This window comes from Vanellus vanellus (assembly GCF_965231255.1).
Source record: "Vanellus vanellus genome assembly, chromosome: 10".
Taxonomy (NCBI): Eukaryota; Metazoa; Chordata; class Aves; order Charadriiformes; family Charadriidae; genus Vanellus; species Vanellus vanellus.
In genome coordinates, this window is record NC_138915.1 from 18,511,396 (window position 1) to 18,530,979 (window position 19,584).

The 19,584-nt window shown below is 40.4% G+C and overlaps 1 protein-coding gene across 1 annotated transcript in view; it reads left to right on the plus strand.

Annotated features, from left to right (window-relative positions):
* The window catches only part of PCDH11X (protocadherin 11 X-linked), a gene marked incomplete at both ends in the record, with an annotated part of 464,576 nt that overhangs the window by 194,378 nt on the left and 250,614 nt on the right, over positions 1 to 19,584 (plus strand). Inside the window, one exon of the mRNA XM_082488334.1 lies at positions 9,226 to 9,297. Within this exon, the coding sequence (XP_082344460.1) occupies positions 9,226 to 9,297 (72 nt within the window). The remainder of the gene's footprint in view (positions 1 to 9,225; positions 9,298 to 19,584) is intronic.

The window sequence follows — 19,584 nt, forward strand, 5'->3', positions numbered from 1 at the left end:
CTTAGAGTAGATGGAGCTACTCTCACCTGCACTTACCCTTGGTGACTCCTACATGCCTTTCCTTGTTCATCCCTATTTTACAAGTTACGCTGTTTGCATTCGGTCTGAGTTCTGTGCCATAGGTTAGGATACATGCTGAATAATTTACTCGGAGACTCGATAAGGAAAAAAAGTTATTTCCAAACATACTTACTTATCTCCTGAAGGGTTATTTCTGGTACAAGCGCCTGTTCTGGACATACTCTTGCCACCTGAAGAACAATCTGATTTTTTATTTTACTTCATCTACTAAGAACTACAATATGCACTAGAAAAATCAAACATACTTTAGAAGACAAATAGTCACAGCTGGGGATAGGGAATATAAATAGGATGACATCAAATGAAAAGAGCTCATGATCCAACACAGCTTCTATAGATCATGTTGTCTCTAATGTCAGGAGAATTGCAGATTAGTCTTGCTGCTCTTTATAAGTAAGCCTATTTATCAACTTTCTGGAAAAATCTAATTTAAGGTGGCACATTTTCCTTAGTTCTACCAGACTTCAAAGCTTAAACTACAGGGGTTTGTCAGCCATTCTCTCCTGGCTGTAATCGGCGTGTGGGATTCCCGTTCAGGCCTTTCTCCCCCAGCCAGGTCCGGGCTACTCCTGGACAACTCCGATAATGTAATTTTAGTTTGCTTGGTTAGTAAAGTTAAAACTAGAAAGCCTTAGCTTTTAACACCTTTATCCAATCCAGACTTAATGTTCAGAGAGAAAGAGCAATTTAAATTGCAAATGTTCATTATAAGAAGCTGGATTTCTATAAAGTATAACTTCGTCACACCATAGAGGAAGATGACAAGCCCTAGGGAAAAAAAAAAAAAAAAACAAACCACACCATTTGGACAAGGTGGATACCGGAGAGGCTGTGCTATTTTTCCTGAATAACCTACAGAAAGAGAAACTATTTTTATGAAGAGATATAACAAGAAATGTGAATGTTAACAACTCTGGAGAAAACATGCAGGAATATAAAAATTTGTAGTTTTGCTACCATGTACTACATTTTTAACATGATGCTTTGTCTGAGTCACAAAACGGATTTGTGTTCATTTATATTCGTTCTTTAAAAGCTAAGTAGAGCTCAGGCAACTAAAACAAGCTGTTTAATATTATGTTCTTCTTTTCCCCCCTTTCACTTGATGTAAGAACACCTTAACATATAATGTCACGTTAGTTTTATGTAAATACTTTCAAGTCAGAACATGCAGTGTGAGCATATTTTATCAGCTATTACCACTAAGATTTTTACATATACTAAAAAGAAAAAGTTCTGTGTTTATCAAAATTTAAAGCATTTTTGCTCCTTTAGGATTATCTGAATTTGTGGGAATACGTCTGTTCTTAGAAGGAACTTAACTATGCGTTGATTAAGAACTTTTTATCACTTCTGAAATTTGGGAAACGTGTTTAAGTAAGTTAGCAATGATGTGTAAGATAAAACAGCAGTGAAACACAGTATCTGATTATTACTTAAATGTAATAAAATCAGTTGAACAACAAAGTCTAGAGAAGAATATTCTCATAGATAGGCGTTTTCTTAGGCATTCCAAAATGCTGATGTTCTTACAGAGAGCTTTAGGATAAATCTGTATAATTCCTGGGCATGACATTTTGAAAAGACCAGAGCTGTGAATATCACACCTGATTGCTTTTAAGTCAAAAGCTTTCATGTGCAGGCAATAATGTTTCAATTAAAAAGAGAGAGAAGGGGAGGTCATTTGACATGACTACACCGCATTCAAAATCATGTACAGACAAAAATAAATAATAGGCTGCTGACTTAAAGCTGAACAGACTTCACTGTCTGTATCACCTGTTCGAAAGGCGGTTAGGCCACAATTTTAGTATCAAGTGACTGTATCAAGTCTCAGACCTTGGTGGTCTCAGCCTCTTGACTTTTGAAATTTTGCTATTGCTGGTTACCAAGCACTTGGTTTTGTTCTCCATTGTTCCCACTTCAACTTTGTCATCAGTTAGTGTCTGAAATCTATAAGTTTCCTCTAGTATAATTTTAAGTGTGAAGATACCGTGCAAGATTACAAATACTGACTGACAGCAGCTGGAAAGAATTTCTGCCCTTTAGTATACTGACTTTGCTTTGTGCTATTCCATGTGAACTGTCTTTGCTTTACAATTAAGAGTATATGTACGCACTTGTAAAATTAGTGAACATTTTAATTTGTAATAGCACATACAGTATCTGACAGTTCACCGAGGATTCAGAGGAAATCTTTTTTCCTTGCATAAAACTGATAGGATACATTTACCCTAAAATTGCCTTTGAAATAGATACTTTTTCTAGTAATGTTTGGAATAATTTCTTCCAAATGACATCTCCTTTCCTGTAAGATATTTGATCGTTGAATCCTGAAATACTGATCTAGGGTCTGCTTATCATTGGGTTTCTCTACAGAACCACTAAGGAAAAGAATTTGCCACGTGAAGATTCACCATGTGTGGATTTGCTAGCTGTATAAAAAGCATTGTTCTTCTGTGGATGACCTCCTTGCACTGAATGATAGTTTTATCCTTCTCTACATCATTATGTTTGCTGTACAAAAATCCTGCTGTGCTACATCATAATAACATGTAATCTTCTTGCTCAGTTTAGCTGAGATTTAAGGAGCCGCTGTTCATGGAAGCAGTTTTCTAAAGTCTGATCTATAATTTACCAGAATCAACCAGGCAAAAGAGCAAGAGGCTTTATAAGAGGGATACAGCCCTTAAAACTCTTAAATGAAGATTAGTTTAAAGTTTTACAATCCGGTACAGAACCATCTGGCAAATCTCATGTCAGGCTTTGTTAAACCTCTGAGCTTTCCTAGTTCGCCGGAGACATTCAACCCCCACCCCGCACCCTGCCTTTATCTTCCATTCCTCTGCCTCCTGCCAGGCAGCCGCTTTCCTCAGAGATATGCTGCAACGAAAGAGGGAAATAAGTCAGCGAAGGGCCGATTTTTCTACAGGAATAGTATAACAGCTGTAAATGATGGAGGCTGTGGGTGTGCAGCACCTCTGGAAATCATGCCCTTATAATTGCTGTCTGGCTGTATATGCACTAGGTGATTTATTGCATCTTTGAAGAGGTAATTGCAAGATAAAAGCTGCCTGTTGGCAGAACCATTAGAGACTTGCTGGGTTAAATTGTGGCTTTTGAGGCCAGGGAATCACTGGGAGGACGTATAGCAACATCACAAGGCACTGGGATACTTTCAGAAATGGAGCCGCAGTTGTTGCAGCCAAAACAGTGTAGAAGCTGTGTCAATGGTCGTTCCAGGTTGCTGTTTGGTGTGGAAAGCCGATTGTTCCCGTCGTTCCTAAATCACTTTTCAGGGCTCTCGACTGTGGGTTCCTCTCTGATACCTGAACAAAGGGGGTTTTTTATCTGTGAGTTCTAAATTGCCTTTTTGTTCTTTGGCAAAAGGCAGACCTAACGTGTTTCTCAAACAGAAAGCGAACCCCTCCCATATGAATCATTATTAACATCTTGATTTCAGCTTTCCTGTGGCTTTCCCATATACTTCTGTGTCATACATACAGATTTATTTTCATAGTTATATAAAGCTTGGAAACATGAAACAAAATAACTTGGTTTAGCAATCTGTTACATAAAATTATACTGTCTTGACTTAAATTAACCTTTCTCTTCGCCTCTCTTCGCCTTTCACGTGAAAGGTCTTAGGAGGCTGAAGGAGAAGAGGACTGCAGGAATCCCATTACCTGAAATCATCTTCCAGGCAAGAAGGGGGCATTGTTAATGGAGATAATCTCCTTCTCAGGCTTACAGCATTTCTCTGTCTCAGTGTGGTAATAAAGACGTTCCGCCTGGAGAGTGAAATTGGTATACGTGATTAGCTGATTATAATACGGGACAGAAAAATAGTAAAGTCTGCAGTTCCTGTCTAAAAATGTAACTTTTGGCTGTAACGTAGTTATGTGGTAACATAACTACAAAAGACAAAAGCTGCCCCGAATAAACATGTGCAATCCCAACCAGACTTTGATAACGTAACATGGCTAATATACTACTTGCAAAATGTCTTTTGCTGTTTGTTTCCTGAATCTCACTTCAAGCCGTACAGAATTTCAGCTTGAATGACAATTTCACAAAGCGCTTTTTCTTTTCTTTCCTGTAAAGCGCAGGAGTAGAACACTTTGAGTCAGACAATCTGAATGCTGCCGTAGCAACTTTGTAAGGCACCAGAGAAAAATGCATCATATCATCTTTGAATTTCAGTCTGCTTTTGCTTCTCCTAGCAATCAATAACCATTAGAATTATTGGGGGTGGTATCCGCCTAGATAATTTTAGGGCTTTTCCAGAAATCAAAATACATAAACCAAAATTGTCATGTTGTAACTTTTTCTTTTCTTTTTGACTCTAATAAAGCCATATTTGCTTTGAAGAAAAACAAAAAAAGCTGTCAATAGGGAAGCGGGATGAAAAGGAGATGACACCACGCTGAACAGATCCAGTAGTTAGTGTTGGAATGAAAAGTTTGAGGGCCAGAACAAATTCCCTTTGCAGCCTGGAAAAGTGTAGTCATTGAAAAAGTAGCTGTACCCGTGGGTCAAGTTACTAGAAATTTTGATGATTGTTTTAAAACCCCAGCTCACAAGCTGAGGCCAACCAATTGAACATAACTTCTTTCCAGCAAAAAGGGAAGGACTTCCTCACGATTTTAGAGTACGTATTTTGTATTAGAGGCGGCTGCCTGGCCACTCGGGAGCCCTGGCTGCGGGAGGCGAAGGGATCCAGCAGACCCTGCGGCCAGGAGCGCAGCTCCAGTGGGGCTCGGCAGGGGCAGGGAGCGGGCAGCTGCCCACCTCTGCCTGCGGAGCAGGGTGCTCTCCGCGTGTACAGCTGGACGTGGCAGCTTCCTCTGGGGGCTGGTTCTAGAGTGATGCGCCACGGAGAGGGAGAGACAAAAGGTTGAGGTCGGTGGGTGGCTGTCGGATAGGATTGCCGGGAACGGGCATCCCTCTTCCTCAGGCACCTGCATCCCACCCTCGTGACCTACCCAGGGGGCTGGCAGGGCAGGCTCCCAGACAGAGAGCACTGGGCTGGTACCCTAGGGCAGAGAGAGAATGGGGCTGAGTCTGCTGGAGAAAATAGGTTGAGCAAATCAGCGGTCTCTTGTTACGGATCAGCCTAACCTGTATGGACACCGGGAGCCAGGTGGCGTCGGGGTGGATGCTATCAGAATGCAGATCTCCGTCTGTGCATGAGCAGTTGTTCTAAGACTAGTTTGAACTTTCTCAGGTGCAGAAGAGATTTCCCCTTCATATTTAGGGTGGGAACCACCATTGTGGCATCTTAAAGATAAAAATGAAGTCTGACATAAAACGATGACTTTCATAACCTTTAAAATCTGTTTTACAATTTATTTTCTCCGGTAGATTTTGGAAGCCTGGATATTGCCTGTCAAGCTGTCATAAGTAATTGTATGTTTGTTAACTTATTGTTCCTAATAAACAACAGGAAATATTCATTATGAATTGCATTTTTCCCTAAAAAAAAATATTTAATAACTACAGTGATTAAATGTTAAAGATTTCTTTTGCTGTTACAACTAGACACAAAATTCCAAATATCAGCAAAATATATTGTGCACAGTCTTTTTACCATCTGGCCATTACGCTGGACTTTATTGATTGCTAACATAATTGATTAGGGTAATTTCTAGGTGGTCAGGTGGAAGACTGATGTGACTGGCTGTATGACGACTCAGCAAACTCAAACTTCTTTTATACTGTCTCACTGAAAATACCTGAAAACTGGAGTTTCTGTGTAAAGGCAGGATTGCCTGGCCTTGGGGAACAGTTGACTGGAGCAGTGGGTTTCCCACTGGGCAAAGGGATTACTAGGATAAAGGAAACTTTTACAGCCAGCAGGACCGTATGTGGTTTCCTGGGGTTTTTTGCCTTCCCCGGTGCCTGTACCAGGACAGCGATGTGGGGTGTCAGGTAATGATGTAGAGCCAAATGAGTGTCCCTCAACTCCGGGGAGGGGTGGATCCCAGAAGGTGTTGGATGAATGGTAGGAACTGAATCTGTTGTCTGGATACCTCCCGTGCATGTGGAACAGTAGTTGGCTGTAACAGAAGTTACAGGTGGGTCATCAAACATGAAAAGAATCTAATTTATTCCCGAAAGTCAAGCCTGCCTCTTAGAGAAATTGTAGTCTGTGCGTGTACAAGAGCTAAGAGAGGTTTAATGGCACTGCTGAAACCATAACGTAATACCCAGGTTTAAATCATTCCATCTTTATCTCATTATGAGTACAATTTTCTTCTATGTGTGAAACTTTAAAAGTCAAATTGAGGAAGTAGAGAGAACATAAACAAAAGACTGTGGGCATAGACTATTGTTTCTTTGAGGAATTGTAGAAGCTGCAGAAGGCTGTAGGAAGATGCTCTGAGCAAAATGAGGGATAAAGGCTTCCAAAAACTTCCCATGTTTAGTACCAGCTTCTTTATCTGCGCTGGAAGGAAGAAGCTGCTGGGAGGATTGTCTATCATTACCGCATTCTTCTTTAAATAAGGGAAAAGAGAACTTGTGGGGAAGCGCCGCTTATGCGATCTGTTAAGAAGGTGTGTCTATCTCAGCGAGCGGTAAGTGGGGAGCTTGTATACTAGCAGCACAATTGCTGTAGTAGCAGGTAGTTCAGAACAGGCGTTCGCACACTTTGAGTTTTGCCACATGCTGAGTTGGAGGCTGCAGCAGATGTGCCGCTAGTTAGTGGTACGAGTGCTGGTTCATGGTAAGCCATCTCACGTGTAGTCACAGCTCACATATAAGATGTTTTCTGTCATTTTCTTCTATGCTGAAAAGCGGCAATATAAATACACTTCCAGGTTCTCCGTGGCAAACCAGATCCGTGCTGTGTGTTAGGGCCTTTAATTTCTAGAGCTCAGTCCCTTTAGTTCTGAAACAGTGTTGTAAAAACAGAACGAGAGCTAGAGAACTCGCAGAATCACAGCACTGTGTGTGGAAAGCCTGCAGGGGCTGAAAGCAGTTACTGCTTGGTTTTTTTCTTCCTTTTTTCCATGTGCGGCAGGATGCAGGCTCCTAGCTGACTAGTATTTGCCCCAGAATCTGCTCTATTTTCACTCTTGCTGTGTTTTGTCATTATTTTCCAATGCTTGTCATTGGAAGGGTGAAAGGGTCTCTTTGGGTGCAGGGTGGTGGAAACAGAAGGAAGTAAATGAAGAACACAAGGTGCTAGTCTGTAAGAAATTCAGCATTAAGAGAGGTGTTTGAGTCTTCATTGAGTCATACCTAAAAGATTTAGAGCATGGGTTTCAAGTGTTACTCAAATATTTTGAGCAACGTCTCACCTAAAAGTACTTTTGCATCCCTTTTCTTCCTGTACTCATACGTTTGCTTTTTCCTTTTTCTCTCTCTCTGATCTAAAATAGAACTGACTGGACAAATGTTGTATTAAAAAACAAGAAATATTTCTCAAGAAATAGTGTGATTTTTTAGATTTTTTTTATTTTTTTTTTTAATGTCAGTTCCTGGCAGGTTATCCCATATGGAATTATTATGGTATCTTGGCACCACAATTGATAAGTTTAATAACTTTCATTATGTGTTTGGGTCCCTTTGATGCTTGATTATTACATTTAAAGAAAGATTATAAGGTAGAATACATTTGCTTTTGAACATATGAAAAGCACAACCTTCTCTTTCCAGATGCATTCATTTTAACTGTTTAGTATTCGCTAAATCTGTGGTTATTTCTTTTTTCTTTTGAAATGCACTTATTGTTCTATTTCAAGAATTAATCATGTTCTGTTGCTACCCCAAAATATAACATAACAAAAATGGTAAAAATGATTGCTTGTAATCTATTATTACAAGCAATCCAACCTGCCAAAATAAAATTGCCATTTAATAAGGTGGGTTTTTTTTTAAATAAGCCCTGTGAATGCTCCATGCTAACTGAAGTTGCCCACAAATTCTGTATTTTAAATAAAAAAAGTTTCCTTTTAAGTGACCATAGTTGACTATATATGACAGAAAATCCAATGGAGTACCTCTCCCTCTCTGTCAATCCTTGCAGTCTCCATGGGCATTTAGATCACTCTGATGTGAGACCTGGATAAGATGCTATTTATATTACATCTCTACCCTTCGGATAAGGCCTTTGACAATATGTATTTCAAGAGGAGGACAATCCTGGCACTACTTAAATAGTCTATTTCAGCACGGGACCTTTTTTGTGAATGTCATTGTTTCCATTTTATGACAGGAAGAATTTAGGGAAAAGGAAAATGTAAGCGCCTTGTCGGTATTTTTTGCAGCAATGTGTAAAGTTCCTTCCCTGGGAAATTCATAGGGAGAAAATTAAAAGGAGCCAACAACCTATTCATTGCTCAGCCCCAGTGCTCAAAAAATCTTATGTAGTTATTATTGAAGCGGAGCCATTACAGGTATTAACAAGAATTTTCAGGATGCTTTGGTAATATTAAAAAAAAAAAAATAAATAAAAAGAAGGGTGAATGGTCAGGAAGTCTAATTCTATGAAGATCACTTTAATCTATTTGGTTATACTGGCTTTTGATTTGGGGTAGTTGATTTTGAAATATCCCAAGGTAGTGAAGTCAAAGAGACAAGAAGCCGTTTGCTGCTCAGTCTTCTGGCCCCACCTACGAAGAGCATTAAGGAAAAGCACGGGCTGTCATCTGAAAACATGGCTCCCCTGCTCAAATAGTGCAGACTTTAAAAATGTTTTCCATAGTATTTCTTTTAACTCGCCTATTTAAGGTAGTTTCACTGCAGTCCATGGCCTTTTCCAGGGTGTCCATTGAACATAGTACAGCCTGGGGAGGAAACGGCAGAGGAACAGGAGTCGAGTTCTCTCTGAAATTTTGCCACTGAACCTTACTCTTGCAAATCGTTTCATATTTTTGTCTGAGGTTTTCATGTGTACAGACGAATGAAGGTGTGTAGCTCCACACCTTGAAAGTTAAAGCAACTCTATAAAAAAATGAGTTACTTAGCTGCAAAAATATCAGACCTACAGTCTACTCCAAATGTATGCAGTCATGATACATTACCATTAGCTTGTATGAATTTTGTACCTGACTGCTTTATTCCCTTAAGGGAAATTAATGCTGAATGCTGATAGAGTGGTTGAACACGTAACCGATGGACGCTTTTCTCTCCTAACAGCACACAAAAGACATGGGAAGGCCACAAACTCCTTTGAAAGAGACAACCTTGGAGCCTTGGACTCAGCCACAGGTAGGCTGGAACAACGTTTCTGTTAATGTTTTTCTTTAATGGTGGTTTCTTGAAGTCTTAATAGAATTAATCTGGGGCTCTAAAGAAAAGCTGCAACAAGTAGCTCTGTGGTTTTTGGTATCGTATGTCAAAATGATTTGGTTTGGTATTTTTCTGCCCAGATTATTGGTAGTGTCCTTTTAGTTGAAGTCTCAGCTTTTTTCTACGGTAGAAATGCCAGGATTATCTTGCCTTCAGTTTGCGTTCCTTATATGCTTAAAAAACTGCAGAACTCCAGAAAACGAAGCTGCTTTCTGAAAGGTGGGTCAATAAACTGTGAGCGCCTCCTGCTGTAGAAATGAAGTTTGTGGAAGTTAGTTATTTTGGAAGGAAGATTTGAAAGATCAACCTTTTACATCATAAGGACTTGTCAAAAAATGAAGCAACACTTAATCATGCAAAAAGAGATAAAGAAATAGGGAGATTACTATGCAATGTTTACCTTCCTTAACACAAAATGCGTTGGACATTTTGGCCTTGCAGTTGTGTACGTACTTGAGTCAACTGGTTTTTATAAGCTTCTTTCATGCAGGAATTCAGAGCTATTGTTGCTATGTATTCCCTGTGTACCAGTGTACTGTACTGCACATTGCAATATGTGGCTTCGGAGGCGATGGGAGGGAAGGAAAGAGCCCGTTCGTAGTGTTGGTGAAACTGGGTGGTGGTGTTGCAAGGATAGAGATAGGGGCTGTAAGAGAGAAGGCACTGGAACGCGGTGGAGGCAAAGCAGGGAGCTGGGAAGACCAGCCTGGAGAATCAGGCTGTTTTGGGAAATTCCTAGAAGATAGCTGCTGCTTTTTATGGTTGTGGGGGCATTTTTCCTTTAGCAGCTGCCACATCTGTAATTCATATGGCACAGTACCTCTTCCTGGGAGAAGCACCTACCTCTGCTTTGCAGGGTTCACCTGTTGCTGAAGGCAGCAGTGCATCTACTGCCTTTGGAGAGAACCGGGCAGAGGTAGCAACCTCTGATCCATAACTGCAGTGTGCCTGTAGTCGAAGTAGGCTCTGCCTCCTGTTTTCAGGCGGTAAACACTCTGCCCCAATATTTTCCTGTTTAATCTCTAGTTTTTACAAACTACATACATGAAATCCTAGAATTTAGGCTTGTCCTAGAGGGATGCTCCAAAAGCATGTGGCAAACACAATGCCGGAATTGAGAAGTGGAAATGAGAAAAACCTCACATCTCTGTTACTGCTACCTTTGTCCATGCTTGAGTGCGTTTTTTTAATTAGTTGCAGTGCTAACTGTGCAGGATTTCATGGTACAATCTATAGGGCTGATTAGCTCTTAAACGGTAAATTCTTCACCACAGCCACAGATATGTGATATTTCCGTACGCAAAGGTGCACAAAGATAAAGACAGATATCTGTAAACATGCAAGCCTTGTATGGTAGGGAAACCCCTCAACCATTACTCTCCAAAACACAGGGTCTTCCCTGGTGCAGCGCGTGCCCTGACTGTTTCCAGCTCCGGCACGGCCAAACCTCCGCACTCCTCTATCCAGGCAGCTGCTCATCCCAGCAGTTAAACGTGCATTGATCTGTGTCTGCGATCAATGATGTTTATGTGCAGGACCACAGGAGCTTGCTATGGTCATAGCTACTAATAGATAGTAACTCCTTTTGTGCAGGAACGAAACTGTTGAGGAAAGTGTTTTATTCCAGCAGTTATTGCTAAACAGCTAATGAGTCATTAAGGGAGGGCTAACGGGCTCCTCCTGTTCCCTTGCCTCTAGCATGTGCTGCAGAGCAGGCGAGGCGAGAGCTCGGCGTTAGGGCCGGGCTTCTATTTCTTGGCACAGAAGAGGGAATTGGGCCTTCTGAGTTTTGAGAGGAGGCGATGAAGCAGCTTGGTGCCATGGTTGTCGTGTAGGGGGGCTCTGGTGCATGAACGTGGGTGACAGGTGACCTTTTGCCAAGAGGTGGTTTGTGCGAGTGCTGCCGGCGGCATTGTCAAAGAAATACTCTGTTGGACTGTCCCAGCGCTGATGAGAATCAGTGTTCTTCTAGAGTATACAGACTGTCCCCATGCTATCTGATCACTTCTGAAAGCTGCATTTCCCACTGCTTTATTTAGTAACTACATGGATTAAAATGCGTGAAATGTATTTGTCATTCCTATTCATTTTTGGAAAAAAACCCAACCAAACAAACAAGACCTGCTTTTTAAAAAAAATACATACAAAGAAGCTGACACCAATATGCTTTTTTATTTCACGGAGAGAAGAAATGTAATCAACAAAATAAAAAAACTGCTGGAACCATTATTGTAGCAGAAAATTAAATTAGGTGTAAATTCTATCATGGATGTAATTCTGGCCCCTCCAAATCCCTCCTTAGATATTTTGTATAAAGTGAGTAAAAATTCATGGCATGGATAAAAGCTTTGTCTATTTTATGAGCAACAGGCAAATGATCCAAATGGTGCTCATAAAGCAAATGGTTCCCAATTCTAAAAGGAGGAGGAATATATTTAAAAGCTGCTAGAATGAACCATGAGTAAAATCAACTCCTATTTACAAGGTGTTGTTTACATGAAAGTTTTTTGAGTTGTTCCCCTCCCCAAAGGGAGAGACTCACTACTTTTGTCTATTGAACAGTAAAAAATCATTACATTTTTTGGGCTACTTACTGCCGTTCAGTGTTGAGAGCCGCTGTGGGATGCGTTTTACCAACAGAGAGAATGAACGACATAGCTGAGAGCACAGTTGCAGTGTGCAGGGCCAAAGAGTCGGTGAAGCAGAAAGCCCCACATCTGGCCCCTGCTATGGCGAGGTGAGAAGCTGGTACCTATTAGCGGCCGGGCAGTTTCCCACAGAGGTTGTAGCCTGGGGAAACAAGGAAACGGTGCTTTTTGTGCAGAGGGAGAGAAGGCTTTATGGCACCTGGGCTGTCCTGGCTCTCATTTGCCTTATTTGTTCAAGGTTTCATCGTCGAAGCAGCCAGGCAGCTGAAAATGTTGAAACTGAACTGTTCAATTAGACAAAAAAAATTGAACTGTAGTGCTTTGTCAGGCTCATTTCTTATTCTGTGGTGGGCTTTTTGCTCTTGGTTTTACAGTTTTGGTTTTTGGGGGGTTTTTGGCTATGATTTTATAAGTTCCTAGAGTGGTATGACATTGACAACATGGGAATTCTTTTTCATGGCTGTGCCTTTTACCTTGTAGTTTTCTCTATCTTTTTCTGTGAACTCAGTGAATGGAAACTGATGTTACTGCCTGGAAAATAAAGTATGAGGGACTCGTTCCGATAAATTTGGGACAAGACCTTTGCAGATAAGAACGTGTGTGGTAGTAGTTTCCCAAATAGACTTGTCATTGGTTTACAAGCTTTATTTAAATGCTAAATACTGTGTATTCCTGTGCTTATGTTTTTTTGCTGCTTTGCCTGATTAAACATTTAGCTGATAAACCCTGTCAGGGCTGTTCAGAGCTACTCTAGTTAAGATTTGTATTTATAGCCTCTATTGTTATGGTCAGTTAAAAACAGGGTAATTTAAAATCAAACTGATCTGTGATTGTTTAATTTTTTTTTAAGTTGCTGACACAATTTTAAAATCTGGATTTTCTGTGATAATGGCATGAAAGAATACTGATCGTGATGATGCTGATTCAGAAACATTGCTTTATTCTTACAAATTACAAGGAGAATAAATCTAGAAAGAGAGAATAAAGATTTACCAAAATAAGGAGAAGAACAACGATTAAGGCTATACAGCTTAAAACTGCAGTAGTGGCAAATAACGAGGTCGGATATCATGGCAGATAGAGCAAAAATCCCACTCTTCAGTTGCAGAGTATTTCTGACTTAAAACTTTGGGGTTTGGGACTCTTGCATCACTCTCTCTTCTATATCTGCCATATAAGTGACTCGTAGAGGTGTTCCAAAGGGTAAGATGTGAGAAGGTGGTGTTATTAGTGCTGTAGTTTTTTATTTGTTTATTAATTGTAATAGCTCCAGGTGCTCTCACTCACTTAAGATAATGGCTAAAAAGCCAGGGGAGGGTTGCATTAATTTTCCTGGCCCAAATGTAGCATAATTACTTTAATGAACGCATTAATTTAGCCCCTTTCCTCACGCTCTTCCTCCTTCACAGCCCATGTTGTCACTCACTGGAAACACAGACAATGATGACCCTGAAGGCTTATAGCTCTCCTTAAAGTTCTCTGAGGGTTAAATATCCAAGGACTGTTTTTTTTCGGGGCTTAGGTAGTGCATGTTCACACGTGCTAACAAATAAGCACCATCTCACGCCAATGTGGCTTTATTACCAGGGTGGTGCATTGCCACAGCTATGAGCATGACAAGCAGGAGCAGTAAGGTACAGGCTAAGTGCAACCATTTGATTTGTCTCTCAAAAGTAGAAGAGGAAAATAATTTGTTTCCTTTTTTGCATCTACACTTTTACTTTCTCTTTGTGTGCAGAGCACGGTCCTTTTTTATTGTTTTTGGAAGCAGAATTACTTTTTGTGGAAAGGCAAAAACACTCAGACTGAAATCTAATTACAAATGATAGAGTGCAGTATTTTTCTGCTCAATTTTAAAGAATCACTTTATAATCTTGGAACAGTGGATAACAACATCACTAATCCAATATTTTAACAGTAAATACGTTTGATGATGGGAATTGCTACACTAATCTTATATCCCTCCACAGAATAGTTAAGAAATCCACAGGGGGTTTTGCTAATCACTTTTTGTAAAGTAAATCAAGTCGTGTAATTCTCGTTCCCTCTAAATGCCCAGCAACTGCAGGCACAACCATGTGCAGTACTTGGTCTTTTCATCACTTTTGTGCCCTAATCTGCAGCCCCGCTTTCCCCTTCAGTATGCAAGAAAGAGACTTCTGGAGAGAGAAGTCCGCAGGCACCCTCTGAGAGAGATGTCTTATTAGGGGCGCTGGCAATTCACCTCGGTCCCCTCGCCTACCACGCCGGGGAGGCATGGAGCAGGTCCACCTCCTGCACACAGGTGAACATCAGCCAGTCATAAATGGAATCTGACCACATTTGCTACTACGCTTATCGTACATACGATTTAAGCTACTTAGGTTGGACCCCGATTTTACTGACAAGTGGGATAGATTGCAATATGGCTTGTGTTTTTATCTTCTTTTTTAAAAACTGTCAAAAGTGAAGTAGTTTTCTTTTTTAAATTATAATCAGTGTTTTATATTAGGAAGAAATAATGACAACCGTGGTTAAATATTTGAAGAGAAGCAGCTAATAAGAATTCTGTGCATATTTTGTTCCCACAGTTCATGGGAACTGAGTTATTTTTCATGAAGTCCTGGTGTGCTCTGTTTACTCAGCTCACAGCTTCAGCCTTCAGGATTCAAAATCAGTGAAAGTCAGAATGAAAGTGAAGCTTTATTTCTTCGATGGGGTCTTCAGCTTAGACACAAACCAGTCACCTAAACAGTCTTATACAGTCTAGTTGTACCCTGGTTGTATTTAGAATCTGTGTGCTCAAAATATTCCCATTTTATTTGGTGCCTTAACAAATTTACGTATGCCTCAAGTATATTTCTTATTTAATGGAACTTCAATTGTAATCCTGAGTTCTAACACAAAAGACTTAATACATTTGAAAAAAAAAAAAAATCTAGATCAGAGTAGGTGGTGTGGGGATTCTAAATGCAATTAGAATTGCCTGCATAAATACATGAACTGGTTTTGAACGCTCTAGTCTTAAACATGATTTTTTTTTTTTCCTCTCTTAAAATGGAGGCCTCACAAGCTAGAAGCTAACTGGAAGCGCACAGTTGTTTTGATCTGAGTACCAGCAGGAATGAAACAGTATTTTATTATGAAACTTAAGAGAAAAACATACTAATTTTTGCACTGTGAAAATAATTCTAGTGGATACCCTCATAAACATTTAATCTTACCGGCAGCAGCTAGTGCAGCACCTGGCTGCCAAAAGGTACAAACCTGGCTTCTCACAGATAGCACCACTATTCATTGCAGCTGTGTTGCTGGGTTATAATCTGTAAGGTATTCCTGACATTCTACACAAATAATGTATCCAGAAATCAGGATACAGTTCTGAAAGGGAACTTCATGGAAAGGCAATTTATTAACTGGAAATGGGCATTAACCATTTCTTGTCTAGTAATGGTATTTCCTTATTTTTCAATTTTAATACAGAATAGAAGAATACCAATATGCCATATATAAACCAGTATATAAGCATATTTTGTGCCTGTACTAGGCCACTGGGAGTATTCAACTGTAAATTTAAAAAGTGAAGTTTAATGAAGAGATGTTTGCAAATAAAAAAACTTGATTATAATCTAAATAAAGACTTATTCTGCATTGGAGCAGGGTTGCTTAGATAACCTGGCCAACAGAACTCTATTTCTATTATTCCAGTGGGGTTTTGATACATTTGACAGGCTTCATATAGATACATATATATATAAAAATACATATTTTTTCAAGATCTATTTTTGCCATAGCATATGAGCATTGAAAGTTAGTAGCTGATGTAGCTGAAAAGTCACTCAGAGAAAATAAGAAAAAAAAGGCAGGATATCAGAGTTGTGAGCACTGACTTTACTATTGATTTCAGCAGGGGAGACCATTACAAAGGCAGAAAAAATTCCCATTTCATTTATCTGTCTTTTTCCAGACCAGCTCATGATTCTATGGTTAAAAACTCTCAATTTGAGCTAAGCTACAGTTTTCTTATGAGTTAATTAAAACAAATGAGAACTCTACAGACAGTTTCCATACAGGTACTCAGTACATTTTGAGGTTTAGCTGTACAGAAGCAGAAAGCCAGTTGCTTTGGGGTTGTATCTCTGAGGACAGGTACTTGCTTGTTCGTCTTTGTCAGATTGTTCCATGTATTTTCAGAACCCAAATGTCAAAAGCTGCTGAGTGGAAAATTGGGGGATAGTAAAGGTTTCGGGTCCTTACTACCTTGAAATATTTAACTGAGATTCTGAAGAACATCTTTTCCTTTTATATTCACCGTGACAGCGACATTGTCTGCCTAATTTCTTTGGCTCAAGTTGTTAAATCTTTTCCTCCCTCTTGCTTCTGACATGTCAGAGCTGTTACTACAGACTTGAACAGTGGTGTAAATGAGAAAAAAACTGGTATCAGGAGCAGGGAGCTCTGCTGTAGAGCATCACCTGGAAATTCAGCCCAGTGTGCGTGAAAACAGGTAACCCCAGAAAACATCTTGTCAGCGTGCATCATACTGGAGCTACAGGAGGGAGCTGTACTGCGCAGTGCAGGCGGCTGATTTATTCTCCATTGCCATACGCTGAGTTGGAGGAGACGGGGTGCTCAGTAGTGAAATATCCAATGACATTGTTTAAAAAGGGCAGGTAGACAGCTACTCCTTCATCTTGTGAGATGCAGAAAGTCCTGTCAGTGTCTAAGTAAATCACCACAGACCTGCTTTCAGAAAATGTAGACGAGATCTTCAAAGTGCTTAGTTATCTATGGGGATGCTCAGAGTGGCTTTCCTCCCCACAGTATTTCTTCTGCCGTCACCCCCGTTTGGCGAGAAAGCGGAGACGTACCCATTATTTAGGAGAAAACATGGAGTAACAAAATCATTAAGTTGCATTGGACTGTAACTTACTTGCTCTGAGCTGTGCTCAACGTGCATAAATCTTAAAACGGAAAACATAAACGAGGCATGATTCATCGAGATGTCCATTTTTCCGGTGTCCATTTCGCTGTCACTGGCAAAGTAGTTAGCTGTAATGTCGGGCGGGAGCTGAGCACGGGAACAGATCCATCCTCTTCGCTGCTGCAGCCGGCAGATGTATTTACACGTCTCAGAATAAAAAGAGTGGCTGAAAAGCTTTTGGGAAGCACGAGCATATTAAAAGCTTTCTGGTGGTGTCACCACCAGAAAAATGGTATCAGCTTCAGCGTGGACCTTTGCATGACGAGCAGGTGTGTGAGGGAAAGCTTTTGGAAGTGTTGGGCGTTCAGCTGTCTGTTAATCTCTTGAGGTTTTTCTCTCTCACCTGTGCTTTTAGGGAACTTTTAACCACTTTTTCTTGTTGGTAGTGTTTTTGTTTGATGGTGGCTTGTTTATTTTGGGTGTGAGATTTTTTTGTTTGTTTGTTGGTTGCTATAAACTTATCCGATGTTTAATAAGAATGTTTACAATGTTTAATAAGAACATTATGCCTTCCCTCCTGATGCATTCGCCACGCAAATTTTATTTTCCTGGATAGCAAACACAGGCACCGCCATAAAGTCTTGTTGCAGAAAATGCAGAAGTAGGCACTAGATGCATCGTGTGAGCTCTTCAGCTGGAGGTTGTCCACACTGGCTGTGACTCTGTAAAGCAGAATGTTTTATTATCGATCGTGATGGAAGACAACTGAAACCCGGTATTAACTTTTGGGTAGGAGGGACAAATTATTCACAAATGCTGTTAGGGCCCCCAGTGCACATTGATCAAACCATATTTCAGATATCTTTGGTGTTGAAAATAGTTTTTTTGACTGAATTTAGTTAACTGAAATGAGGTATTTCACCAGCCCATTAAGTTATGTGATTGTTGTTGGGGATCCGTAGTGGGGATGGTGGCCCTGGGTTGCTGTTGCCACGTCACTTACCCTCTCAGTCAGTTTCTCAGCTACAAAATCAGTTGTTTTTCTTGAAGGATAATTTATGGACTGAATAATTTTTTGGCTGCAAATTATTGCATATAAAGCAGATAAACTCCACCTTGGTGCCCCAAAGGCTACCCGGTAACGGATATTATGTTATCCATTCAAAGCCCAAACGAGATTAACACTACTGTTCTCTCCATCTGCCTTTGAGAAACAGTCCAATAAATAACGAGGCGTATAAGGGAAGATTACCACGTTCTATTCAGCAGTTGCAGTGTGTGTATTAATTATTTCAGGGAGACGGGTGCCCGCGGGCAGTGGATGGGCGCTGCGGTGCCGCCCAGGGTGCCCGAGCGGAGCTCCTCGGGTGACACCTCACTGCCTGCATGGGGCTGTGCCTCATGGGCTCGCCGGCAATCAAAGCTGCGAGGTGCTTCTTGTTAAGATTTATTGGCTATCTTCATCTAAAAGGGACTGCAAAATAGGGAAGGGGTAAAAACCGTTGTGGAGGTTTTGCCTGTTCTGGTAGCTTTGGATTTCAGATTCTGATGCTGAGCTGGGAGTGCCGGAGTCCAGCCTGGCCACACGGCTCCCTTGTGTGTGCCCCCTGATCTGTGTCCAAGTGTGTCCTCTCATAATTAGTTCAACAAATAATGCCTTCTTCCAGATCTCTTCGTGTGTGTCGCATGTTCTCTCATCTCATATTCCTGCAAAGCAGAAGCAGTTACCGATTTTGAGGCTGTATGATTCCAAGCCATTTCTGTCCATCTGCCCGAGCCTGCCTCTGCCATATTCCAGCAGCACAAGTTTTTGTAACAGTTGGAGACAAATTACAGGGGGTCTCAAAAAGATGGTGCCCTGGAATAATTTGCCACTAAAATGGTGTATCCAGCCTCCTTGTAACTGAAGGAGACGAACAACATGGTGCATGTGCTAACTCTGAAGACTTGTATAATAAATACATAGAAAATAGATTTGTACAATACAGTATTTGTCTTCTCGGGGAAATGAAAATATTGTTGTTTAGCAACTAACTCTGCTTTAATGATGGAAGGTAGATTCTTGGTATATATCATTCTTCATATATAGGAACTTCTTCACTTGGCAGTTTCCTATAACATTCTTCCATGCTGTTACGAATACAAGTTTTACAAAGTGGTTTGAATTGGTTTGTTTATTTATGAAGTGAAGTTAGGGAAAATGCCATTAGAAGAGAGTGCCAGGTTCCAGATAGTAGATGTTGGTCTCGCAGACCAAGACTGTAGTTGGGAAAAGGATGACCAAAACTTGACATTTGGACTTTGTTTTGAAAAGCCCCTATGCTTTCCCAAATACCATACAAGGATAGAAAAAAATAGTTGTTGTGCATTATGCTGTTTCTGTAACTCTAACAGACATTAGAAGTAGCTCAGACCCAGAAAGGAATTAATGTTACAAACACGGTGACGGTGGTTGGGGTCTGTAGTAGAATTCATCATCCCTGAAAAGATACATATTCTACTGCTTTGTTTTTGAATCCATAAATTTTCACCAGTAGCAGAGTACTTTGTAATGGATGAATTTCACTAGATGGCTGTTATGTGGATGGTGTAAACTAGGAACTGAGGGAGAAATAGCACTTTGTTTTATTTGTCATGCCCTCTCTTTGTGCTACT